At 32.3% G+C, this 27,430-nt stretch overlaps 7 protein-coding genes across 7 annotated transcripts; 4 read left to right on the top strand and 3 right to left on the bottom strand.

Moving 5' to 3' along the window:
• Positions 1 to 1,996: 1,996 nt before the first annotated feature.
• On the top strand, positions 1,997 to 3,127 carry IRE1 (bifunctional endoribonuclease/protein kinase IRE1; the record flags this gene model as incomplete). Its single annotated transcript, XM_020189698.1, has 1 exon — positions 1,997 to 3,127. A coding segment is annotated over one exon (1,131 nt), but the record flags the coding sequence as incomplete, so codon positions are not given.
• A 662-nt stretch (positions 3,128 to 3,789) lies between these two features.
• LRP1 (Lrp1p) lies at positions 3,790 to 5,006 on the bottom strand. The gene has a single exon (XM_020192246.1). It carries the CDS (start codon positions 4,579 to 4,581, stop codon positions 3,901 to 3,903), a length of 681 nt encoding a protein of 226 aa, XP_020049812.1. The 5' UTR covers positions 4,582 to 5,006; the 3' UTR covers positions 3,790 to 3,900.
• A 1,038-nt stretch (positions 5,007 to 6,044) lies between these two features.
• Positions 6,045 to 7,862, top strand: ASCRUDRAFT_67601 (arginine--tRNA ligase; the record flags this gene model as incomplete). Its single annotated transcript, XM_020191409.1, has 1 exon — positions 6,045 to 7,862. One exon carries the CDS (start codon positions 6,045 to 6,047, stop codon positions 7,860 to 7,862), a length of 1,818 nt encoding a protein of 605 aa, XP_020049811.1.
• Positions 7,863 to 8,165: 303 nt separating this feature from the next.
• Positions 8,166 to 9,458, bottom strand: ERD1 (Erd1p; the record flags this gene model as incomplete). The annotated part of the gene is made up of 1 exon (XM_020190132.1): positions 8,166 to 9,458. The coding sequence occupies one exon, from the start codon at positions 9,456 to 9,458 to the stop codon at positions 8,166 to 8,168; it is 1,293 nt and encodes a 430-aa protein (XP_020049810.1).
• A 265-nt stretch (positions 9,459 to 9,723) lies between these two features.
• Positions 9,724 to 11,607, top strand: SAC6 (fimbrin; the record flags this gene model as incomplete). The annotated part of the gene is made up of 1 exon (XM_020190101.1): positions 9,724 to 11,607. One exon carries the CDS (start codon positions 9,724 to 9,726, stop codon positions 11,605 to 11,607), a length of 1,884 nt encoding a protein of 627 aa, XP_020049809.1.
• Positions 11,608 to 19,455: 7,848 nt separating this feature from the next.
• On the bottom strand, positions 19,456 to 22,923 carry ASCRUDRAFT_78590 (uncharacterized protein; the record flags this gene model as incomplete). The annotated part of the gene is made up of 3 exons (XM_020194265.1): positions 19,456 to 22,305; positions 22,397 to 22,411; positions 22,507 to 22,923. 3 exons carry the CDS (start codon positions 22,921 to 22,923, stop codon positions 19,456 to 19,458), a joined length of 3,282 nt encoding a protein of 1,093 aa, XP_020049808.1.
• A 3,189-nt stretch (positions 22,924 to 26,112) lies between these two features.
• On the top strand, positions 26,113 to 27,393 carry PNG1 (peptide-N4-(N-acetyl-beta-glucosaminyl)asparagine amidase; the record flags this gene model as incomplete). The annotated part of the gene is made up of 1 exon (XM_020191151.1): positions 26,113 to 27,393. One exon carries the CDS (start codon positions 26,113 to 26,115, stop codon positions 27,391 to 27,393), a length of 1,281 nt encoding a protein of 426 aa, XP_020049807.1.
• Positions 27,394 to 27,430: the final 37 nt, after the last annotated feature.

Genomic DNA, 27,430 nt, shown 5'->3' with positions numbered 1-27,430 from the left:
TTTTGACATCTTCAAAGATGACACAACTAGCCAATACCTATTAGTCTCCCACCCAATCAACCCAATTCACTTTAAAAACAATAAAATTAACCCAAATCATCACCATCAAAATAACTACCGCATTAACAACAACAGCGATAACGATAACGAAATCGATAACGAAATCGATAATGAAAACGAAAAAGTCTACATCGGACTAATTAACGACCATTCCTGGTTTGCAATGTCTGAATCAAATTATCCTGCTCTAGTTAATAGTGCTCCCTTATCTGACTACTACAAATTCAAATCCTCAAACCCTTTGAATAAACCCTTTAACTTTTCTTTAAATTCAATCATAGGCGTTCATAAACAGCTATCTCATCCCCACAATCAATTTTCGATTCAAAATCCTTCCTCAAGTTCTTACCCATCTTTATCCTCCGATTTGCCCCTATTATTAAATAACAAGATCTCCTCCCCTGTTGAATCTTCAAGTCCAAATATCCCCCAAATAACTGACAATTTTCTCATCGATTCAGATCAGGATCAAGATCAATCTCACAATCATGACTTGAATCAAAATCAAAATTCAAACTTGAATTTAAACTATCACAAATTTTTACCCTTTCCTTCTAGAAGCATACTAGCTATCGATCCACCAAATCCAAACATGAATCCTAATTCAAGAAATTATCAAAGCCATAAATACTTTAACCCTTACTCCAATAACTTAAATCAATATCACAATCAATACTCCAACCAATATCATAATCATAATCATAACCAAAATCAAAATCAAAATAATGAATTAGAACAATCTCAAAACTCCCTCTTTCAAGCTATGGGTCTTATCTTTTGGAGACTTGTCGAAAATTTTCTTTTCATGTCCGTCGTATTCACAATCGCCTTTGTTTTATCAAAATTACATATAATTCCACCATTAACCCAAATAATTTATAAATTTGGATTTTTAAGAAGAACTCATCATGCTGTAGAGTTTGTAGAAAAAGTTTTCGCTGAAACTGATATTGATATTGATATCACAAATGGTTATGAATCAATTACAGAGGGTCTTTTACAAGGAACTTTAAATAAAAAATTCAAAAATCATCAAGGTCTAAAGGATTTACAAGATTTAATTGATTCAACTGAATTTGAAAAATCAAAAGAAACCTTGGAATTTTCACAAAAAAAAGACAAAGAAATTCAACAAGATCAAGATCTAAAATTGGAAAAAACCAATTCATTAAGCCAAACCTTCAATGAAAATTCAAATCAAATTCAAAAATTGGATAATTTTGAACAAGAAATTTTTGAACTGTCTAATAAACTTAAACCTCAAGAACACTCAGTACCAGGCCCAAAATTTAACCAAGGAATTGAAGACGAAAAAATCAACAAATTGAATGAGCCTATCTCATCTCCAATTGAACTTAATGATCATGATATTAAAAAAACCTCTATTGAAGCAAATAAAGATACAATCTCCGAAAAAGATATAACCTCTGATGACAACATCTCTCAAGAATCTGCATTAACAATCAGAAAAGCAGATGAAGCTGTTGAAAATTTAAATGAAATAAAACATGAAATGAAAATTGAAATGAAAATTGATCAAAAAAAACACAATTTAACTCTTGATACAACGATAGAGGAAAATGATGATAATAGTGAATTTATTTCTCCAATCTCTCCTCAACCAGAAATTATAAAATCTAAAACCTCTAAAACTGTCAGAATTGAAGAGCCTGTAACAGAAAATAAGGAAATAGTAAAAACGCCTAAAAGAAGAAAAAGAGGTAGCCGTGGTGGCCGAAGAAATAAAAAGAATAATAACAATAACAATAACAATAATAGCCTAAGTGCCACTTCACCTGTCACTAATATTGATCTAAATGGTTCAATTACATCTCTCAATCCTGAAAATTCTATAAACAATGCAAATATCAAAAATGGAAACATCCAAATACTAAATGATCAAGCTAGAGAATCTACCTCATCTATACAGAAGAGTAACTTGACTATATCCGATGAAATTCTTGGTTATGGTTCACATGGAACTGTTGTGTATAGAGGAACTTTTGAGAATAGACCTGTGGCAGTTAAAAGAATGTTACTCGATTTTTATGATGTTGCTAACCATGAAATATCTCTCTTACAAGAAAGTGATGATCATCCAAATGTGATAAGATATTTTTGTTCAGAACAATCAGATAGATTTTTATATATTGCTTTGGAATTGTGTTTAGCAAATTTAGAAGATATAATTGATAAGAAAAAGGAGTTATTTGATGATCCTCAAAATATTTTATTTCAAATGGCTAGCGGTTTGAACCATCTTCATAAATTGAATATTGTTCACAGAGATATTAAACCTCAGAACATTTTAGTAACGAATTCAAAAACGAATCCAAACGGTTATAGAGTTTTGATATCTGATTTTGGGCTTTGCAAAAAATTAGAACCTGATCAATCATCATTCAGGGGAACAACAGCTGCTTCAGGAACATCTGGCTGGCGAGCTCCTGAATTGTTGACAGAAAATAACCAGCTAAGACTTAATAAAGGTGTTGATATATTTTCACTTGGGTTGGTTTTTTATTTTGTTTTGGCAAGTGGTAAACATCCATTTGGAGACAGGTATTCAAGAGAATCAAATATATTAAGAAACAATTATGAGCTAGATGATATAGAATTGTATGAAGCAAGAAATTTGATTGAAAGTATGCTTAATTCAAATGCTAAAGAACGACCAACTTCTTCAATGATATTGAAACATCCATATTTTTGGACTAATGAACGAAAAATCGAATTTTTATTAAAAGTTTCAGATAAATTGAATATTCTTGATAGAGATTCATTTGTGATTTTAAGTTTTGAAAAAATTTCCAAAAAGATATTTAAAAATGATTGGAAAAATTACTTTAATCCTGCATTTTTTGAAAATCTTAACTCTTTTAGGAGGTATGATAGTACAAAATTACTAGACTTATTAAGAGTTTTTAGAAATAAGTATCACCATATTCATGAAATTCCTTCTGAGTTTAATATAACGGAAGAAAGTTATTATCCGTTCTTTAGTAATCTATTTCCTACTTTGTTAATCACTGTTTATCAATTTATTGGAAATAAAATGAAAAATGAATTTGAGTCATTTTTATAATCAAAAAAATAAAAAATAAAAAAAACTGAAAAAAATGAAAACTGTTTTTTTTCAATTATACCATTTTTTTACTTTTTTAACTACTTCATTTTATGTTATTTTATTATTTTATTGTTTTCATTTCATTTCATTTTATTTTATTTTATTTTATTTTATTTTATTTTATTTTATTTTATTTTATTTTATTTTATTTTATTTTATTTTATTTTCATTTATTATGAAATCAGTTTTATAAACTTATTGCATACTATATTTCATTCAGTCTTTCATTTTCGTTTTATTTTTGAGATTTTATTTTATTTCTTCTCCGTTTACCTTTCAAATTATATGATACTTACATTGGAGAAAATTTTTTATTTATTTTTTATTTATTTTTTATTTATTTTTTATTTATTTTTTATTTATTTTTTATTTATTTTTTATTATTTATTTATTTTTTTATTATACTCAAATTATATTATTTTGAAACTTTTTTTTTAACTTCATATTTTTTGCTAAAAAAAAAGGAAAAACAAATGAACGAACAAAAAAAAAAACAGTTAGGGAAACTTTTAAATTTATGGGATTTATTTTATTTAAGTTAGTTTTTACAAAAATATATTATTACATTTTAAACAAAAAAATACAGTAAAACAAACAAAAAGTTAAAAAACAATAAATAAAATATGGATTTAATTCATAGTATATAATTTTTATTAATTCAATTAATGAAACAATTATTTTTTTTTTCAATATTAAAATTCAATATGAATATCTCAGGATTTTGTAAACGATTTCTGCTTTTTCGATTTCTTTTTTGCTATTTTTGAATTACTAGTTTGAGCCGAACTTGAAGAGATTTTTTCCTTCAGGTTTTTTGAATCATTCAGAGTCTTAGATTTTGCTTTTGCTTTTGGTTTAGATTTCGACTTTGATTTCGACTTTAATTTTGATTTTTGATTTGAATCATCTTTTGAAATAACAGTTTGAGTGTTTTTAATGGAATTGTTATCCTTTTTATCTTTAGATATTTGTCTGTCTTGATTTTTGTCAAAATTGGATGAACTTATAGCAGTGTTATTTGTTAAAATTGAGGATAAGAAATCTTTAGCTTTATTAACATTTTGAGGATTATTTAATGAAGACAATGATTTTGAATATTTGTTATATCTAGAGATGTAGGATTGAATCCTTTCTAGATCCTGGTTAATTTTATGATTTTTAGTGTTGATGCCTAAAATCTTTAAATAGTTTAAGATCAAATCAATAAGGATTAAGTAATAATCATTTGAAAACTTAGCAGATTGCAAGAAAACTGAACTAGTATTTGTGATTTCATTGTTATTCTTGAAACTACTTAATCGCTCATTAAATGATTTGGATATCAATTTATCAACGTTGAGGGATAAATTGCTTATTGATTTGTCGACCTCATTTAGCACAGTGGTTATATCCATATTTAATAGCTTTATATTGAATAAAATTGGTAAAACATCAAAGATCAAAAAAACTTTTTTGGTTTTCAAAGCGTTACCCTACATCTTCAAATTAAGAAATAGCCGAGCAAATTGAGTTTGAACAATGAATTGTAATTTAAAATTATTGAAGAAAAACAGTACTAAGATAAAAAAATAACCAAAACTAAAGGCGAGCTTCTAAAGCCAAATAGAGAGTAGTCATCAAGATAGGACAACAATAAAGACAAAAAACAGAGAATAAAGGGAAAACATTATAGCAGCAATCGCATTCAAATTAAAAACAAATAGACCAGACTGAGCCTGACCCGAACAGAAGCCAATTAGGTAATAATACAGCAGTGAGAGTCATTCTGAGTACCTTTTCCATTGTATCTTTTGGTTGAATTGTTTTTACGTCGGGCGGAATAACTGCCAGAACCAGTGTAAACACCGCCGCCGTAACCACCGCTGCAACCACCGCCGCCGCCGTAGCCACCGCTGCAATCACCACCGCCGCCGCCGCCGTTACCACCTCCACACATGTTGAGAGAGAAGAATCTTGGAAAATGAAAAAAGAGAAGGAAGGACCTGGAGAAAACTTATAGTATAAGCTGAAGCGCAAACGTTGAGTTGAAAAACCGAGTTGGAAGCAGTTAAAATTGGCAGGACCAAAGCTACAATTGAATAAGAGTGTAGCTAATGTGTTTTTTATCGAAGCAAAATCAAAGCCATGGGAAATGCATTTATCGAGTATTTATATTCCAAATCTCTAGAGTATAGTCCAAATTTATGAATGCAACATCTAAGAGAAAAGTGCTTAACCTACATGAAGAAGAATTATTAATCATTGCCGTTGAGGTAGGCAATGACCAGATGACGGCGATCTGGATGTTCTCCACCGATCTTCACCCAGTCGCACAATGATATAATTGGTGTTGGGATAGGAAAAGGATCAATTGTCCTCAATTGTCCTCAACTGTCCTCAACAGAACACAACCCACATCTACCATATTTTGTTACAGAGGGGCTATGAAGAGAATTGCTCAGAAAAGCACACAAAGTTCTGGAGAAGTGCTCAGGATAACCAGTCGTGTGGTGCTATCGCTGAGACGTCTTTGTGGAAACTAAGCGGAGCCAGCCGTGTGAAGCAAACACACGTGCACATGAAGCTTTTGAGTTTGAATATTTTTGTCTGCTGAATTTTTCAGTGAGTAATTCCAACTCTTGCAAGTGCTCCTCTGAACAGTTAAATGAATGCTATCAGAATTCTCATTGCCAACACAGATAGGTCTTTGATTTCACAATCGCTACTCTTTGCTTCTCCTTGTTCAATTAAGCACTTCAGGTCTCTATACTCCTCTGCTCAATTGCTTCGTCAGCCCTTCAAGAAAGCCACTTCGTTGCCCAATTCTCCAAATTACAATTTTGATTTCTCTTCCCACAACAACTCAATTCACCAAACAATGGCTTCTGTCAATGATATAACTTCTCTTATCAAGGAGTTTGGTTTCAAGGAACCCAAGTCCTATGAAAATTCTCATCCGCAATACAATCCAATTGATATAGCCCGTAATTTTATCGCTGAGCAACTTTCAGCTATAACTGGCGTGTCCCCAAATTTGGTTTTTGATGCTTTGAATACTCCAAACACTTTAGATAAAGGTGATTTGATAATTCCTATTCCTAGATTAGGCATCAAGGGTAATCCCAAGGAATTAGCCGCCAAATGGGCTGATGCTCTAGAAACAGGCGATTATTTAGATAAAATTGAAGCTCAAGGTCCATTTATTCAGTTTTTTTTATCTTCAAATTTCTTATTCAAAACCGTCATCAAATCAACCTTAATTGAAAAGGAATCCTTTGGCTCGATACCAGCTCTTGGTCAAAATAAAAAAATTATCATTGAGTTTTCTTCTCCTAACATTGCAAAACCATTCCACGCCGGCCATTTACGTTCAACTATCATTGGCGGTTTCTTATCTAATTTGTATGAAGCTTTAGGTTGGGAAGTTATTAGAATGAACTATTTAGGTGATTGGGGTAAACAATTTGGTTTATTAGCCGTTGGTTTTGAAAAATATGGCTCTGAGGAAAAATTAAAGCTTGATCCAATTAACCACTTGTTTGATGTTTACGTCAAGATAAACAATGATATCAAATTGGAAGAAACTCAAAATACAGATGAAACAAACACTAAAGCAAGATTGTTTTTTAAAAAAATGGAAGACGGTGATGAAGATTCCCTTAAAATTTGGAAAAGATTTAGAGAATTGTCTATCGGTAAATATATCGACACTTATGCAAGATTGAACATCAAATATCAAGTTTATTCTGGTGAATCCACGGTTCCTCGTCATTTAATGGATGAAGCCTTGCAAAAATTCAAAGAAAAAAATTTATTGACTGAAGATAAAGGTGCTTTATTAATTGATTTCAAAAAATTTAACAAGAAGAAATTGGGTAAAGCAATTGTCCAAAAATCTGACGGTACTACTTTATATTTAACAAGAGATATCGGTGCTGCCATTGACCGTTATAATAAATATAAATTTGATAAAATGATTTATGTTATTGCTTCTCAACAAGATTTGCACACTGCTCAATTTTTTGAAATCTTAAAACAAATGGGCTATGAATGGGCAAATAACTTGGTTCATGTTAATTTTGGTATGGTTTTAGGTATGTCAACAAGACAAGGTACTGTTGTCTTTCTTGATGATATCTTGGAACAGACCAAATCTGAAATGCATAATGTCATGCAAAAAAACGAAGCCAAATATGCTCAAGTTCAAGATCCTGATAAAGTTGCTGATTTAGTAGGTATCTCTGCTGTGATGATTCAAGATATGTCGGCAAAAAGAATTGGCAATTACTCATTTAAATGGGAGAGAATGTTGTCATTTGAAGGAGACACTGGTCCTTATTTGCAATATGCTCATTCTCGATTATGTTCAGTAGCAAGAAATTCTAACATATCCTACGACTCTTTAGTTCATTGCGACTATTCTTTGCTAACCGAATCAATTGCCGCCACTTTGATTCGATTATTGGCTCAATATCCTGATATCTTATTGAAATGTATTAAAAATCATGAACCCTCAACTCTTGTTACATATCTTTTCAACTTGACCCATACAGTTTCATCATGTTATAATATCCTTTGGGTTGCTGGTCAAAAAGAAGAATTGGCTACTTCTCGTTTAGCTTTGTATTTGACTGCCAGACAAATACTTTATAATGGTATGAGATTATTAGGTATTACTCCAGTAGAAAGAATGTAAAATATTTCAGCTGTTAGTATTTGTTATTAATAAATAAATATATAATTGATTATATAAAGATACAAATAGATACAAATAAATACAAGAGAAAATCTATCGGATAAATTAATATGATTAAGATTAAGATTAAGATTAAGATTAAGATTAAGATTAAAGTTAATAAACAAAAATGAAAAGAGAAAGTAAAAGAATAAAAGTAACAATACATTTGTGAAGAATAAATTAATAAAGAATAAATTGATAATGTATAATAAAATAAACATTTTTTTTTAATTTTTTAATATTATTTAAACAAAAATTGGGTCAATTACTAGTTATTGATTTAGAATGATTATGATTATGAGAAATTGATTGAGATTCTAAGGTATCGAGGACTATTAAATTTGGATCGTTATAACTGATTTTTGCCCATTCAGTTTCTAATTTAATGAAACACCAAATGCATCTTCGAATCAATTCAAATAATTCCAAGAGAAAATAACCGGACTCCGAGTTGAAAAAAAATAAATCTGAGATAAAAAGGTTGAATAACCAAAAAAATCTTAGAATAAAATCCAATAATATAGCCAAGTAGTAAAAGTGTTTAATTTTGTAAACCAATATATTTCTTAAAAGCTTTGGGCGGTTTAAATTAATTGGTTTGTTGAAATTTTGGTGGGATTTCAAGAAAAAGTTAAAAAAATTGAAATTCCAATCAACTGCTACATCCCAAATAAAGGTGTATACCGAATTTAAAAACATCGAGAAGATGTATAATTGAGCAATTTGCAATCTTGTACTGTATTGAGTGGAATAATTCAATAGAGAGTTTAGAAAGATTGGAATTAAATTTGAAGAATATTTTAAAAAATTTAGTAAATGCTGATTGTTTCTTTTATTGGAGTGGTTGTATTCAAGCCAGCATTGCTTTAGCCGTATGAATTGAGGAAAAATCAAGAAAAGGGGTTCAATTGATTTGAAATTGAAGATTGATCTATCCAAGTTCAAGTTGTACTGCAGTTTATCGTCAACGGTTGGAAAACAAGTCTGGCCATGGTATAGGTAAAAGAGGTACAAGAAGAAATCCAAAAGGATCTTTGAGTAGGAGGTTAGAGTGTCGGACAAGAGTATGTCATTGGTTCTCAATTGGTTGTAGTTGATGTTTCCACAAATAATTCTTTTGAAAGTGGATAAGAGTCTTTTCCTCCCAAGGTTGGCGCTGCTTTTTTCAGAGTCCAACAAGGGCAACCTGACCAAGTTGAGCAAATAAACGAAAATCAAGAGCATGGTCAAGAGAGGAATAAAGTCCTTGAAACGCAACAGAGTGTCACCAGTGGATTGCACAGGCAATAGCAAGAAGCATAGGTAGCTGACCAAGGCAATGCACAATGTGTGTCTGAAGACGACCAAACAGCCCTTTTCAAGTTGGGGCTCCTTCTCAGGGTCGTTGGGCAGCAGCTTCTCGTCGCCATAGCCAGCAGCCAGCAACTGCAAAAGCCTGTTGGTGTTGATGGAGGCCAACTGGCAGATGTGGAGGTTCAACCACCATAACCACACTCCGAGAACCACGAAGAAGACGATTCTGTAAGGAAGAGGAAGCCAGAGATCCAACATCATCCAGCAGTGTCCATCCAGCTTGGGCTATCGCAGAACAATTTCAGATCAGTTTCAAAAGCAGCTTCCAGAGGGACAGGCTGTGCTTCTCTTCCTCCTCTGTCGTCTTCTTCCTCTGCTGGCCTTTCCGACCCGTGCCGGCATCTCGCCAGGGGCGCGGTTCCGCGGCGATCCGCTCTCCTATTCCCCAATCTTAGTATATAAGGGCAGCATAAGGGCGTGTCTTGCTCAGCTTCTGCTTCTCCAACTGATCTGTATCCAATCCACCATGAACATCGTCAAGTTGCAAAGAAAGTATCCTGTTCTCTCCCAGGGAGACCTCTTCGATGTCATTGACAGGTTCAGACAAATCGATCTCGACGACAAGGGCTGGGTTGAAAAACAGCAAGTGATCGAGTCTGTCTCCAAGAATGGCGACAGCTCCTACGACGAGGTTCGTCAAACGTTGAAACAGGTCTCTGTCGACGCCTCTGGCAGAGTGGAGTTGGACGATTTTGTTGAATTGCATGCCAAATTGAAGGAAATCAAATCTGCCCCCAAATCAGTCAATAGACTCAGCGGGGGAATCTCCCACAGGGGAAAAGGTGCCAATGCCAAAATTGTGGTTTCGAGTGCTTCAGGCACAACCCACACCATCAACGAAGAAGAAAGAACAGAATTCACAAAGCACATCAACAGTGTCTTGGCTGGTGATCCCGACATTGGAAATCGTTTGCCATTTCCTACTGACACTTTCCAGCTATTCGATGAATGCAGAGACGGTTTAGTCTTGTCCAAATTGATCAATGATTCTGTTCCTGACACCATAGATACAAGAGTCTTGAATTGGCCCAAAAAGGGGAGGTCTTTGAACAATTTCACAATGAACGAAAACGCAAACATCGTTATCAATTCTGCAAAGGCCATTGGCTGCATTGTTGTTAATGTCCACTCCGAAGATATCATTGAAGGTAAAGAACATTTGATATTGGGTTTGATCTGGCAAATTATCAGAAGAGGTCTTTTAAGCAAAATTGATATCAAATTGCACCCTGAATTGTACCGTTTACTAGAAGATGATGAAACTTTAGAACAATTCTTAAGATTACCGCCTGAAAAGATTTTACTAAGGTGGTTCAATTACCATTTAAATCAGGCTAACTGGCATCGTACCGTCAGTAACTTTTCAAAGGATATCGCTGATGGTGAAAATTACACGGTTTTATTGCATCAATTAAATCCCCAATTATGCTCCTTGAAACCTCTACAAACTAATGATTTATTGCAAAGAGCCGAGGAGGTTTTAGTCAATGCTGAAAGCCTAGACTGCAGAAAATATTTGACTCCAACTGCTTTGGTTGCTGGTAACCCTAAATTGAACTTGGCCTTTGTCGCTCATTTATTTAATACCTGTCCAGGTTTGGATGAATTAAAAGAAGAAGAAAAACCGGAAATCGAGGAATTTGATGCCGAAGGTGAAAGAGAAGCTAGAGTCTTTACCTTGTGGTTGAACTCTTTAGATGTTTCCACCCCCGTTGTTTCCTTATTTGAAGATTTAAAAGATGGTTTGATCTTACTAGAAGCCTTTGATAAAGTCATGCCAGGCTCTGTCAACCCAAGATATGTCAATAAAAAACCTCCGGGCAGAGAATTGTCAAGATTCAAATCTCTAGAGAATAACAATTATGCTGTTGAAACCGGTAAAGTAAACCACTTTTCCTTGGTCGGTATTGAAGGCTCGGATATTGTCGATGGCAACAAATTACTAACCCTAGGTTTGGTCTGGCAGTTGATGAGAAGAAATGTCATTGTAACTTTATCTCAATTATCAAAGAATGGTAGAGAATTATCTGACCACGATATCTTGAAATGGGCAAATGAAATGGTTAGAAAAGGTGGTAAAAACTCTTTGATAAGATCTTTTAAAGATCAGTCACTAAGCACTGGTATTTTTTTATTAGATGTCTTGAATGGTTTAAAGCCTGGTTACGTTGATTATAACATAGTCTCCCCCGGTAGAACTGAAGAAGAAAAATATGCAAATGCGAGACTAGCCATTTCAATCGCTAGAAAATTAGGTGCTTTAATTTGGTTGGTCCCAGAAGATATTAACGAAGTTCGTTCAAGACTTATTTTGACGTTTGTTGGTTCTTTAATGTCTCTAAAAATCTAATTCAATTTTTACAATTCAAATTCAAATTCAAATTCAAATTCAATATTAATATTAAAAGTAAAAGTAAAAAGTATATTTTATTCTCCTTCTATATAATTTCTTTTTAAATTGTTTCTCTTCTGTTTTCTTCTGTTTTCTTCTGTTTTCTTCTCTTTTCTTTTGTTTTTTCTCTGGTATTTGTTTTAATATTTCCCTTGATGTATAAGTATCCACCAGTTGTATAAAACAGCTTCAGTGATTCGACACAACCGTAGAAATGCTCAAATTGCCTCTCGACATAGCTGCTTTTGCTGCTTTTGGTGACTGTGGTTCTGGTGTCACAATCCCGAATTCTGATTTTAGAGGGATACTAGCCGCAATTCACATGAACAGCATCAAGCAATTTCACAGCTGCTTCCAAAAATATACTGTAATTAAAGGTGTAAATCACGTGAAATGAAGCCTGTGTTCTATTTTTGTTTACTCTTTTGGAATTTTTGTTTGGACTTTTTTCCAATACGCTATTTTTTTTGTCCTCTTTTCCTGTTCTTAATTCACTTATTTTTATTACCTTTACTCAAAGATTCTTTGAATATATTATATTCTGTCTTTCAGCTCTTGATCGTTCTTAATTTCTTGTTTTAAACCAGCTGTATAATGAAATATTATGTCCTCGAACAATGCCTCTAATACAAGTGCTGCCAATACTGCAAATAACAAAAAAATCATCAGCTCTAAGACAAATAGTGCTTCCCAATCACATTTGTCTAAAAAGGACTTGAACAACAATTTTGATAAGTTGTCTCTCTCAAATTTGAATAAAAACTTATGCCTTGTAAATCCTGACCAATTAGCCTCCTTACTGCCTGAAAATAAAGAACTTTTCGAAATAATCCAAAGATCTCATCAAAACCCATCTGATGATCATTTGCAAGAAATTGCCTTAAAACAATGTTTCGAATACATTAACCTGTTTCCAGCCGATAAGCATCTATTTTGTGATCCATTAGGTTTTCCTGCTGTGGTTCATGGTTTGGTTTTATTTTCATTTGGTGAGTCTGAAGCTTTAATTTGGTTTAGAAGCAAAATTTCCTTTTACTTAAGTACCTGCCAATCATGTATCCACAAATTTCATCAGGGAATATCAATGCTAAGGTTGATTTTTTTATTGTTAAGAAATGTTGATTTCACATCTGTTCAAACTTTCATAAATACAATATACACATGGGAAGGTGAAAAAATATTGGATAAGCTTCGCAAAATTAGTGAAAATGATTTTGAAAAATTAACTGCTGGCAAAATAGATAACAATATAAATAGCAAGACCGAGGATGATTCTTCAAATGATAGCAATGAGAAAATATTTCAAGTTTTAAATAACTCAATTATGCTTAATATTGTCGAATGTTTATGTGGCCCTGAAGTTTTGAGACTCAACTCAAATTTATTTTCTGTATTTAGCAAGATTTTTGATTATATCTTGACATCAAAAATTCAATTCAAAGTCGGCAGGAAACATTTGGCTCCTGGTTTAATTTTTCTACTATTCAATGGAAATACTCTTCAAAGGAACTGGGTCTTGGAAATTTTTTCCGATTTTTCCAAAAAAAAATCAAGCTCGATTTTAGAAAGTGAATTTAATTTGTCTTTAATTCAAGAATATTCAGTTCATTTGTACAATATTCAGAATCCATCTTTTTATAATGACAACACTTGTATATTATTTTGGAGAAATATCGTTCCGATTTTAAATGCTTGCGACCCTTCTACGATTTTAAATGCTCTTTTAGCTCCACCTGAAATAGACGCGATTAAAAATCGTTTTTCGTACAAATTAGTACCTTTACTTGAAATGCTAAGAAACCATATAATGTCTTATCAAAAGGTTCCCTTACCTTTTATTTTAAGAGCTTTCAGTGTTTTATTATTAAAATTAAATGCAACTTTCTGGCTGAAAATTTCTCCTCATATTTATTCAAATTTTTTGGACACAATTTTTGGTAATCCTTATTACATTACTTTATTAGAATCATTGCCAAAAGAATTTCAGCTTTTATTGAATCAAACTTCAAATCGTTTAGATTTGGATGCAAATTTTAATGATTTAATTGATTGGATTCCTTCGTTATATAAATCGTTGAGCAATAGTAAATCACATCAACAGCAGTCTGGCTTGAAAATTTCAAGCTTCATTTTTCGCATAATTTCTAATTCAGCTATTTCAAAAAACATACAGACTATTAAGGCCTTTCTTTCTGTGGTTTTTGATTTAATATCGAAAAATTTAGCAATTACTTCAAATTTGTATGAAAAAGATTTGATAATTAATTTAGTCTGTGCTATGGAATCAAGATCTTTAGTTGATTCTAAAAGTTCCATTTTAATTAACAATTCAATAAATGAATTGAATTCAACTAGCACAATCAGATTGATCTCAAGTACAATTAAGTATGACATTCTTGTTTTTGCACAATCCACATATAACTTTCTAAACAAAAAACCTCTTTTGGAAATCCCTTTTTTACCCAAGTTTTGGGAATGTCTTAGCAATTCTTTAATAGAAGGCAACTCAGACAAAGTTCAATTATCAATTGAAATATTATCTTCTTTGGAACATTTTTCTGGAACCTCAGCTTTTAATGAACCACATGATTTAACTCCTATGGAGATGACTAGATGCGAATCTTATAACAAACAATGCAGTTCATTCTTTAATTTGGTTGAAAAACTTTTTCAGAATTTTGTTGAATTTGACCAAAATGATTTGAAAACAATTCTTTCAAATAAGGATTCTTTGATTGGCTTTTGGTCTTGTATATTTTCTTCCAGCTCAGAAGTTTATCAATCACTGATTAGTATATTATACGAAACTTATGATGCTGAAGGGAGACTTGAAGGTATCATCTCTTTATTTGATGGCAATATGGTCAATGGATTGAATGCAATTTCTAAAAATTTGCAAAGTCTAATTTTCCTAAAATACTTTACTCCAATTCCAAGAGTTGTGAGAATTATGACAGATGTTGTTGATGCTTTAGTTAGTCCCCGTAATGGAGTTTTAGTAACTAATGAAAACATATTAAAGTTCCCTTCTGTTGATTGTAAAAACTCTATTAAAAGCTTTTGGAGCAACATATGGCTTTTCCTTAATTTTATTTATAAACGAACCCTTGTATGGTCAGCAAATGTGAAAAAATCAGATGAATTGATTGATTTTACAAGAGATGTCTTGGATTTAAGCAATTTACTTTTAAAATCCTTTAGAATTTTTGCCTCAGTTTTATCTGGTAATAATGAGAAATCTGTCAAAGAAGATGTCTTTCAAGAATTAATTAACACTTTTGAAAATATGATGGTATGGTTGAAATTGAATGATGATGCACTACTATCATCTTGTGTTAAGTTGATTTTGGGAACCTTAGACTTAGCCAATGAGTTGTCTTTAGAATTAAATGACAATGTTCTTATTTTATTGGTAAAGTATTCCACCAAAGGAAAAGGATTTAATAATAGATTAACCTCTGAACAAAGCCTTGATATTATTGAAAAAGCTAAAATGTTTAATGAAGCTTTTGTTCAAAAGATTGTCGCTGATGTTGAGGAACAAAAAAGACCTACTATAACACAGCCAATTTCAAAGCCAGAAGGAGATTTACCAATTATTAATTCGTCTACCCAGATTAAATTTCAAAAAAGTATTTCTTCAAAACCAGCGGTATCCACTCAATCTAAAATAACTAGTTTTGGAAAATTCACTAAAGAAGCACCTTCAATCCCTACAAAAACAATTCCTAAATCCCGAATGCATTTGGCTAGAGAACAAATACATGAAAACAGAAAAAATAATTTAAAATCTCAAGTAATTCACCCCCCTACTAAACCTGGGTATCATTCAGTCAAAAAAACAAATTCAGATGTGATTCAAATTAAACCCAAGCTTGTTATTTCTCATATTTTTAAGAAAAATCAAAATAACGAAAAGAAAAATGATGATGAGGAAAATGAATCTGAGGAAAATGGAGATATTGAAGCTGCAAAATCCTTGTTCACTGGAATCAAATCCACAAGAGGCAAAAATTTATTAGAGAAAAGCTCAAAAAACTCTTTAGATGGTAAAAGTAGTTCTAAAAAATTAAAACTCACTAAAATTTATGATAAAAGAAGAGAAGAGGAATACATGAGGAGAAGATTAAATGTAAATATGTTCCCATTATATAAGAAAATACTAAAATGGAATTTTACTACTATATCTGATTTTCCTGATGACGAGAAGAGTGAAAGATATTCTAAAGTGAAAGATACTTTTTATGATATACGTGATTATCTGAGCACATTTGAGCCTTTGTTATTATTGGAATGCTGGCAATCCATTGTGCAAGCAAGAGAGATTTCACAGGAACAACCTTTTAGGATGGTTATTGGAAGTAGAACTTCTATTGATGACTTTTTTGATGTTTATGCTTCTATTAAGAAAAGTGTTGTTCAAAATCTTAAATTGAATGAATCCGATTTAATTCTTTTGTCATATGTTGCTGATACATGGAAAAACCCTGAAACATTACCTCCTTTAAATTTTTTAAAATCGTGTTCTAACAGTTGTTTGGCTAAAATCACTGAAATTAAAAACGGAAACAAAGATTATTGTGATGTTATTTTGCGTATATCTCCAAATTCAAAAAGCAGAATTTTAACTTTTATTTCTGCTAGAACCGAATTGATTGGTATGAAGGTAATTCAGATGACAACTATTGAAAGAGAATACTCATCTTTAAAAGGTTTAAATTGGTATGATCTCAAAGATTCTATAATCAACGCGATCCCCAGCATTCCACCAACGATTCCTGTTTCTACATTGACCGAATTAATCTCAATATATGGTGTGAACGAGTCGCAAGCAAGAGCAATTTTTTCCTCAGTACATTCAGAAGGTTTTTCGTTGGTACAAGGTCCTCCAGGTACAGGAAAAACAAAAACAATATTGGGGATTATTGGTTATTTTTTGACAGCAAAACCTATAGCTCCAATTTTAATTCCTGGTTACGCGTCAACATCCAAAAAGACTATTCCTGATAAAAAGAAAATTTTAGTTTGTGCTCCAAGTAATGCTGCTGTTGATGAATTAGTTCTTCGTCTTCGAAACAAAATAATTGGACACCAAGGAGAGACATTTGCTCCAAAAGTTGTCAGACTTGGAAGGTCAGATGTGATTAATGCTGCAGTACGTGATTTAACTTTAGAAGAACAAGTCGAAAAACAGTTATCTCAAAAGCAAGCAATAGAAGACGCGACTGAAGATAACAATAATGTTAGACAGATGCTAAATAAATGTGTAACTGAAAGAGACATATTAAAAAACCAATTAAGGCTTGAACCAATTACAGAGAAACAAAATGAAATTCGAAAAAAATTAACAGAAATTATTAATCGAAAGAATGAACTAGGACGAAAATTGGATGAAAGAAGAGAAAGAGTTTCAATAAATTATCGTAATAGAGAGATCGAAAAAAGAAATATTCAAGCAAAAATAATTAACGAAGCTGATATCATATGTTCTACTCTTTCAGGAGCTGCTCATGACTTTTTAGCCAACATGTCATGTAGATTTGAAACTGTGGTTATTGATGAAGCTTGCCAATGTACTGAATTATCTGCTATTATTCCATTACGTTATGGTTGCAAATCTTGTATTATGGTTGGTGATCCTAATCAATTACCACCCACGGTTTTATCTCAGACCGCTGCTTCATTTCAGTATGAACAAAGTTTGTTTGTACGCATGCAAAAGAACCATAGAAGTTCAGTTCATCTTTTAAATGTCCAGTATCGTATGCACCCAGAAATATCCAAGTTTCCCAGTACTCAATTTTATGCTAATCGTTTAATCGATGGTCCTGGAATGAAAGAAAGTACTACTAGGCCGTGGCACAGTAACCCTCTTTTGTCACCATATAAATTTTTTAATATTATGGGAAGACAAGAGCAAAATCAAAGAACTCGGTCCTTTTTTAATCCTTTGGAGGCCCAAGTAGCCGTTGAACTAGTTAAACACATTGAACAAAACTTTATCAACCAATTTAGTGGGAAAATTGGAATTATTTCTCCCTATAAAGAACAAGTCAGAACGTTGAAAAATGTTTTCATCAGGAGCTATGGTTCTGGTATTTTAAAAGAGATTGATTTTAATACTATTGATGGTTTCCAAGGTCAAGAAAAAGATATTATAATTATTTCTTGTGTTCGAGCAAGTGGGTCTGGTGTTGGGTTTTTGTCCGATGTTAGACGTATGAATGTTGGTCTCACTAGAGCAAAAACAACAATGTGGATATTGGGAAATCGAAATTCGCTTTCTCAAAACAGGATTTGGAGAGAACTTATTTTTGATGCAGAAAAAAGAGGGCTTTTAACTGATACCTATCCTGGATTTTTAAATCAGTCATTTAAAAAGCAAGATCCTGTCAAAGTTCAAAACACTCCAAAAATTATTCTAGGGCAAAATCCATCTGTTTCTAGTACACCCCAATTAGAAAATTCTACAAGTGGAAAAAAGAGATCTAAGGATGAAAAGTGGAAAAAGAAAAAGAAAAAGAAAACCGGAAATAATGCAACAAATAAGACTGATGACAAAGAAAATACTACAGAAGATAAAAAATCAAAATCAAAATCAAAATCAAAAATAAAATCAAATCAAAAATCAAAAACCAATTCCAATTCTAAAACTGATTCTAAAACTGATTCAAAATCAAAATCAGATTCGATGCCTAATTTATCTAGAGTGGATCCAGAATCTAAAAAAATACAAGCTATAAATTCATCTTTTACTAATGATTCGTTATCAAATACCAATACTAATTTAAATAATTCCAATAACTCAATGGGAAGGCAGTTTCCAAATAACTACCAATCAAATAATATTGAGAAAACTATCACGAAAAATATTAACCAGCTAGTTTCTTTCAAAGATAATCAAAATATAAATACTAAAGCACCTGAAAATTATTCTATCCCTCCGAATATATCTAATTCAAATTCTAATCAATCTGGGTATAACAACAGTATAGAAAGCATTTTTAATATCAGCTCTGCAAACAATTTAAATATGAATTTTGAATATAAAACCACATCTTTGGTTATACCTAGTAAAAGCAAACAAAAAAGGGATGGCGATATAAATCTGAATATATTTGGTGACCAAATAGGTGAAAATATTTTAAATCAAAACGGTAATAATATTAAAAATAACAATATTAACAACATCAATATTTCAAACTACAACAACAACAATAACAGTAACGCTATTAACAACAAAATGTATATTAACAAAAACCAAATTAATGCCAAACAAATCTATCCATCGTTTCCAAAGCCACAACGGTCAGGAGAGCTTATTTGTCCTCCTAAAGGCCCTCGAGCAATGTTTCCCGGCTTTTCAAAAGATAGTAGCAGTTTCAATCGCTCTAGTAATTTTAATACCAACTACTTACCACGACCTAATAATAGTGGAGTGTTGAATACAACTCAAAATTATTCACAAAAAAAAAATGGGTTTTATAAAAATCCGAATTATAAAGCCAATTTAAAAGAAAAAAAATTTGATGAAGTACCAGATTATTAATTTTTTTTTAGTTTTGATTAAACGAAAGTTTGCCTTATTTTTTTAGGAAAATTGAACTTTTGTTCTTAAAACTTTCAGGACTCAAACATTACATATGATTTGGAAGTACTTAAAGATCAAAAATGAGTCATTGACAACCTTTTGTTTAAAAGGCTGCTAAAAAAAATGTTTGAATTAATTTTATAATTTATAAATTATTTTTATAATCTACAAAAGTAAAAAGGAATATACTCCAATAAAATAAAAAGAAAACTACACTAATACAACCATCCTTTTGCATCATCTTTTTTGAGAAACTTTCTGATGTCTAAGACCACATTTTTCCAAAGTGCTACAACTTTGGTTATATCTTTTTCACCAGCGCTTTTATTGTACTCCAAAAGCTCGTTAAGATCTGAGGATTTGATTTCAAATAGATAATTATTAATTTTTGAATTAGTAACAGTATAGTTAGGTGATTCACTGAATGGCTTGATTAGTGGTAAGCTATCATTTATGGCTATTATATCATTAAATATTTTTGATGAGCGGCTAAGTAACTCCTTATTAAAATCCATAGAGTTAGTGATTATTTGAATTACATTTTTAAGTTTGATGGATTGTTTAAAAATCAATGGCAAAAAGGGTGATTGGATAGGATCGATGCCTCTTTTATTTATTTTTGAATTTTCTAATAAAGACCTTTCCCTGTCTGAAAATATTTTCAACAAAGAAGATATTGTGGAAATTAGCCTTTTGCAAATTCTATGAAGCTTTGATTGATATTCCTGAACAAGCTCTTCAAGATCTTCTTTCCCGTTTTTGCGAGAATCAATTTCTATGTTTGAGCACTGTTTCAAAACTTCCACTAGCTCTAATTTTACTTTGATCATTGTAAAAAACAAGAACGCAATATTGTTCTCAACATTTTCTGTTTGTTCACAAGTATAGTTTTTCAAAGATTGGAATTCTTCATTACAATTAATTTTATCATTAATTTCACAAAGAATCAATCCAACTTCTAAATGAGAGGTAGAAGAGTTGAGATCATTCTGATTGACCGGTAGAAGTAATTTGACTATGTCTGAATCTATTTTCATCCCTCCAAACATTCTTTGGAATCCAAACGATAGAGAATATATATTTTCTAAAACAACAGAGTCAACATATAGCCTCATTAGGAGTAATTTGATATGGTCAACATTATCAACATCAATTGCTTCCATTATTTGATTGAAATTTATTGTATCCAATTTAGAAAAATTTTTCTCAAGGCTTTTTTTTGTTTTGATTAATGATTTTATATTTCGATGAATTCTCGAACTATTTAATATTGTAAATGACAAGCTAAAAGATGATGAATACTCTTCACCCGCTTTTATGATAATAAAATTAATTAGATTAATAGTAAATAACAAGAAAACAGTCACAATTGCATTATCTTTCTGCTCTTCACTGGATAGATGATTTATATCAACTGGATTTATCATATTATGAATTTGGAATACTTTTGTAAACAACGGATGGATTATTTCTTTAATCATCAAAGGTTTATTTGTAAAACTACTTCTCATTAAAGCCGAGCTTGGTGTAAATGTATTGGCTATTAAATTCTGATCATCATTGCTCAAATAACTAATTAGAAATTGAAGAACAGTATCAAAAAGATTAATAATTACTTCTTTTGATTCAAGGGTCTGAGCATGTGATAAAATATAGTCAAAAGCATTTCTATTTATTGGTAGTATGGGTATACTTTTGTGAACAGTAGCATAATATAGATCTAAATTATTTTTCAATTCATTTGCATTTGCATTTGTGTTTGTATTTGGGTTAATATCGTTATATTTTGGAATCGGCTGAGGCTGAGCTAAAAAATGAGAATTGTGAGATTTTGAAGGATCATAAGGATTTTGATTTTGATTTTGGTTTTGAGATTGTATTGATGGAGATTGTTGAATGTTGAAAGAAACATCAGAAGAATTGGAAAATATAGGCAGTTGAGGGAAATATTTTGTGGGAGAATTTCTTATTTCTAAATTTCTGGTTCCTTGATTTAAACTGGATAGACTTGATATTGAACCAGCAGGGCTTGCTGTAATTCCAATATTTCTTGCTACAGTACTTTCTTGAGAAAACGAATTTCTTGGGCTATTATTTATAGAGGGAGTTTTTCTTTGTCTACTTCTTGAAATAAAATCCGAATCCTCTGAATCTGAATTCATCGTGGAATCATTAAAACCACCACTGAAGGTGGATCTAAAATTAGTGGATCTAAAATTAGTGAATCCAGGATTCAAATTGTTAAATTGTTTGTTGTGGTCGTTATTATTTGGAGTATTATAGCTGTTAAAAGAATCTGAGGACATGTTTCTTTTTTCAAAAGGAAGGTTATAGGGAACCTTCCAAAAGTTTCCAGAAGAGGAATTTTGAAAATCTGGGTTGGAAATGTTAGGAATTCTTGGATCGGTAGAGTTGTTATTAATTATTGAACCAGATTGGGAGCGTGGTCTAGATAAAGCAGAATCAAGATAGTTAGAAGGGGAAAATTGGTCAGAAAATTGATCGGGATAATGATGGGAATGGATTTGTGATTGAAAAGCAGAAGGAAAATTAGTTGGATTTCTTGTGAAAGAAGTTTGGGAAGTAAGTGTACTTATGGGAGGTAGCAGTATAGGGTTTTTATTGGATAAAGGTAAAGTAGATGATGCTGGCAACTGTTTTTGTGTTGAGGGTTGTAGAGGATTGTTTTGATGTTGGATAGGTTGAAAAGAAGGTTGAGATGGAAGAGAGTTTTGCGGTTGTTGTTGCAGTTGTTGAGATAATAAAAGCGGTTGTGGTGGTTGTCTTTGTGACAGTATTTGTTCTTGATGAAACTGAAAATTTGAGTTTGAAGGGTGAGAAGGGTTGAAGCTGTGGTTCAGATTAAAACTATGGTTGTGATTGTGATTGTGATTGTTATTGATATTTTTAGACAGCAAATCTTCAGAATCTCTTGAATAACCTTTTGAGGGACCTCTTTTTAAAGGGGTTCTAACATAGGTGCAATTTTCATTGGCTTTAAGACAAGTAGAGCAAGATTTGGTTGCACTATTACTTGATTGATCAAACAGACCATCACATCGTATCTATGATTTGAAAGTTTGTTAGTATGAATTTCTGAAAAAAATAAAAATAAAAATAAAAATCAAAATGAATGGACAAATCAAAAATAATTACCTTTTTCCGACGACACTAAAAAAGAGTTAGTAATATGCTTATTTTAAAGACAGCATTTAAACACTGAGTATAATTGATAAGGTTTTGTTCTTAAAAAGATTTATACATACTTGATCACAGGCTCTTGAAACTTTTGTTCTTTTTCTGGGAGGAACATCTTTTTTCTTTGCTGACGATCTTTGAACAGAACCGTTTTCCTCTCTGGTATTAATACTGTTGCTGGTTGGGATAAGCAATTTTTCAGAGCTATTACTGGCATTAGTATTGATGACTGTATCTGCATTTGTGTTGCTATTGTTATTGCTATTGCTGTTGCTATTGTCATTGCTGTTGCTATTGGCACTGGTTATGTTGGGATTTGCATTGAGATCAGTATTGGTATCTGTATTTAGTGTGGTATCGGCATTAGTATTAATGGTTTCTTTAGCATCGATAGGCTCGGTAGAAATAGGAGTGTCGTTTTGGTTTATAATTGATGCTAAAGAGTTCTTCTTTGAGACAGCTTCAACCAAACCGTTAGTTTCCATTATTAAAGGTTTTGTTGGTGAATGTGATTGAAGCAAGCAAATTGCTGTTAACAGAATTGATAAATAAAGGCAGAATTAAATTGGAAACAAATCAATCAAGACAAATTATAAAAAAAACAGCAACCAAAAACCCAAAAATCCAAAAAAAAAACACCAAGTTAGCGAGGTTAAACTAGCTGGATAAAAGAGGAATTAAGTGGATAAGATGCTAACAATGACGATGGAGTGGGAAGAAGAAGAGCAGGTGTATTTATAACAAATGGCAGAGAAGGAGTTGAGTGGAGGTTAAACAGACATTTAAACCGATTGTGCTGTTTCTCTGAAGGGTTGCTATTGGAAGAAAGAACAAAAGTGCAGAAGAAGAAAGATAATTGAGAAAGTTGAACATTAATCAACTGTTGCTGAGGAACATCAGCAGTAAAAACTCCCTGGGCCCTTTCCGTAATTCTTCAGCGCGGCAGAGGGTAACCTATCACCGTTTCCACCGGTGGTTCCGTATAGAAGAGGGTCCCGTAAAAAGAAGCAGAAGATTGGGTAGCATCGCTGTGGCACAGCAGTCCTGTTTGCACAGAAACCACCTTGACAGCAACTGTGCGAGGACAAAAAGATTCTTCCTGGCGCAGGAACCGTCCCAACCAGAAAGTCCTTATAACAGAGACTTTACTAAGCGTTGGATTGTTGCGGCGCTTGAAACGCGCCTGAGCGCTGCCTGAAAGCCGCCTGAGAGCGCATGTTTACACGCCCTCAGTCACGTTTGTACACCTATTGGCTGCCCTGTGAAAACTGGATCGTCAGAAGCCGCAGCTAGACTAGTTTGTTTTAAGCAAAATCAGCTTGTTTGATTCCTGTTGAGAAAGTTGCTGGAAACCAAACATTTCTATTCTTAGGACGGAAAATCCAATGGCGATTTGTAACTTCCGAACACTCCCAAACTTAGAAATCTTGCTAGGTTTGGGAAAGAAACTGACAAAAGCAGCTGAGGGAGAAAAAAACTATTTTTCGGATTGTTTTTGCTTCTAAACCAAAAAAGCACGTGCTAATTTAGTGATACATTGACCAGTGGTCTGGATCCATTAAAATATATCACGTGGTATATTTGTATCACATGAAATTTGTAGATGTAGTTCCAGTTTGTAAATTTTATTATATAATTTTTTTCAGAAAAGAGTTGGATTGAAAAAGAGAAAACTAGTGTAAATCCTTTGAAAAAAAATTTTACCTAGGAATCCGGTGCAATTGCTGCATAAATTTAAATGAAAAATAAAAAATGCCAAAAATCAAAAGAAAATCAAAAAAAGAGAGTATAAAATGCGATCAAAAGCTTAAAAATCGTAATCAGTAAACCTAAAATTGATTATGATTCAATTGCTCAGTAAATATTTTAAGCCTCTGGTATACTAAAGTATTTTCAAACTTCTTTGTTTTTATGGAACATTTCAATTGCAGTTGTAACTGCAAATTTAAACTTAAATAATTTTTCATTAACATGTATTTAAAGTGTTGTAAAAATCGAAAGATAAGTTGTAATATATTTAATCATATGCGTATTTTTACATTGGTTCAAAATTGTGAGTGTTTTCAAGCGCAATATTAAATTGGTGTGTGGTTGTAGTTTCTTAATACAGTTTTAAGAAAATTTGAAGGTTTTAATTTACTTTTTGATATTTCTCAATTAATCTTGCTAATCTCATAAATATGTTTGATCTGATCAATGCATCAATCGATGAAGTTTGTAGCATATGATTGTGACTTGTAACAACATCCTACTGTTTTGGGTTTCTATATTGTACTCATGAGCTAATCCAGCTAAACTGCTTTACTTTTCAATTTTACAAAATAGGGATTTAGAATTAATACCCATTTCTTTTATACTGAATTCTAATTCATTCTACATAAATTGAGCTGCCACTTTTTTGATCCACTGAAAGCAATAGAACAAAGCTTCTGCGAACACACTTCAACTCTGCAGTTACATGCATAACATTGCCTCAATCCTTTTAGGGAAAACTCTTTTTCAACCTTATAATGGGTTTTCGCCGTATTTAAATATTAATTACCCAATTTTTAAATTGAGAATATCTGTGATTTTATATTCATTGTGAAACGTTTTGCAATTTAAGATTACTTTGAGTTCATCAAATAACTTTGAGCACCACCAAAAAATTTTTTTTTCCAATTAGTAGAAGAAACCTAAGTGAATGCTAATTGCCATTTAAGCAAGTTATCATTTGAGGCTGGCTCCTTTATTTTTTTAAAAAAAGTATTGATTACAAAATAAAAATTGATAAAAGAAAACAAATGTGAATGAGAAAACACTGATCTAATCATAACCATATGGTTTATCCTAAATTTAAGCTTTGTAGGAAATATCGCTCACCGTTTCTCCATGATTTTCATATCCAGTCGCCCAAGCACTGTGACATGTTTAACCAACATGCGTTGTTTGAGAGTAAATGTCTTTGTAATCACAATCCAAAAAACACAGAGTACAGCCTGATTTAAAGTTCCAGAACGAAAATCACAACAGCAAGTGAAATTGCAGTGATTGCAGCAGTCTCAACACTGGCAACGAGAACAACAGCATCAAATCCGGTCCTCGACGGTTTCACTGGACACTGTATATCTTGAAAATATCTGAAATCAACACGCAGAACAGCCAATCATGTCCACAGCAAGACCTCTGCAAACATGTTCCAGCACTCTGTAGCAACTTGGGTAGTCCAAGTGGTCTCTCTTCTGCTGAGAGACCAGCTCCGGCTTGTACCGAAAAGCAGAAGCTTCTGGGCAGCCCCTTAAAGGTCTCTACTTCTTGATGACAGTTTCATGGATCATGGACATAGCTGGAGAAGAGATACACAGCAAGCGAATAGTGTGGGATTGGTACCAGCATCGTCCAGGGAAGACAGCTCCAACAGTACTGCTTGTTGTTATTAGCCACTCTGCGACTGTTCCACTTAAAAACACTCCAGTTTTTCACCAGCTTTTACCTGTTTTTCGTTCTTCGTTCTTCGGTCTACTCGTGCCAAAGCTCCCATTTAACTCAACTTACTACCTCTTCAATTTGTCTAATCTGGCCTAACTTAACCTAATCTAATCCAATCCATCTGATTTACTGAGTTCACAGCCTTTTCAAAATTCAAATTCAAATTCAAATACTCCTCCTGAGTAAAATCTCTGTCTTTCTCTAGAATGCCTTCAGATCCTTCTTTGACCAAGAAGAACATTCATATGATCAGTCAAAGAATTAATCAAGACTATAAGGAATACCTAAATTCAAAAGTTAAACAAACCTATGATGATTTTTTTAGCCAGTTTAATTGCTATGTTCAAACCTCCTACACAAACCAAAATTACATGAGATATCCTTTCCAGTCCACAAATGAATCAAACAAAGATCTTCCTGTCTTTAAAGAGTCACAGATTAGCTTTATTCACAATCTATCCTTTCTATCTAAAATGGTTTATAAATATGATTCTCCATTAGCTCAAGAAAAGGTTTTTGAGGTTATAGACTTTGACAAAATTTACGACAAAGTATACAAAAGAATCCAACAGCAAAATTCTAAAAGAAAATCAAAAGAAAACTTTCAAAATGAATTTCTTAATTACGATTATGAAGACTTCTTAGTAATGGAACTACTATCCTGGTTTAAAAACGACTTTTTTGCTTGGGTCAACATACCTCATTGTGAAAATAATGAATGTTTAAACGACGACGAATCTAAAATCGTTTTTGTTAAGAACGATTCGATCCAAGAACCTAATCATTGCTCTTTATTTAAAAACCTATTATTTAATTTTAAAAAATTTGCTCAAGATGGCGAAGCTATTAAAACCGAAGTCTATAAATGCACAAACTGCTCTTCAATAATAAAGTTTCCAAGATATAACGACCCGGTAAAATTATTACAAACGAGAAGAGGGAGATGTGGTGAATGGGCTAATTGCTTCATGCTTATCCTAAGAAGCATGAACATCAACGCAAGATACATTTGGAATCAAGAAGATCATGTCTGGACTGAATATTACTCAAATTCTTTAAAAGATTGGATTCACCTCGATCCTTGTGAAAATTCCTACAACCAACCTGATCTCTATTCAAAAAATTGGGGCAAAAAGATGAGCTACGTCTTTGGTATTAGTAACGAAAACGTTAGAGATTTATCATCAAAATACATTGTTGATAGATCCAAACAATTACCACGAGATTTAATTGATGAAGAAATCCTTAAAAATACAATTGTTTTCCTAAATGCTGTACTGAAAAAACGTTTAAATGATAAAAATAAAACCTACCAAGCCTGTATAAGAGATAATATTGAGTTTTACAGACTAACCAGAAAAAAATTAATCAATTTTGATGAATATAACACTCAATCTGAACCAAGTTCTGAACCCAAATCCAACCAAGCTGGAAGAATCAGTGGTTCTTCTGCCTGGAAAAAAGAAAGAGGCGAAGGAGGTGTTTGAATTTTTACAATTGAATGCTTTTGACCTTTATTTTTTT

Source organism: Ascoidea rubescens (genome assembly GCF_001661345.1).
Source record: "Ascoidea rubescens DSM 1968 unplaced genomic scaffold ASCRUscaffold_1, whole genome shotgun sequence".
Taxonomy (NCBI): domain Eukaryota; kingdom Fungi; phylum Ascomycota; class Saccharomycetes; order Ascoideales; family Ascoideaceae; genus Ascoidea; species Ascoidea rubescens.
The sequence above is the reverse complement of the archived record's forward strand: the minus strand, read 5'-3'. Positions and strand labels throughout refer to the sequence as shown.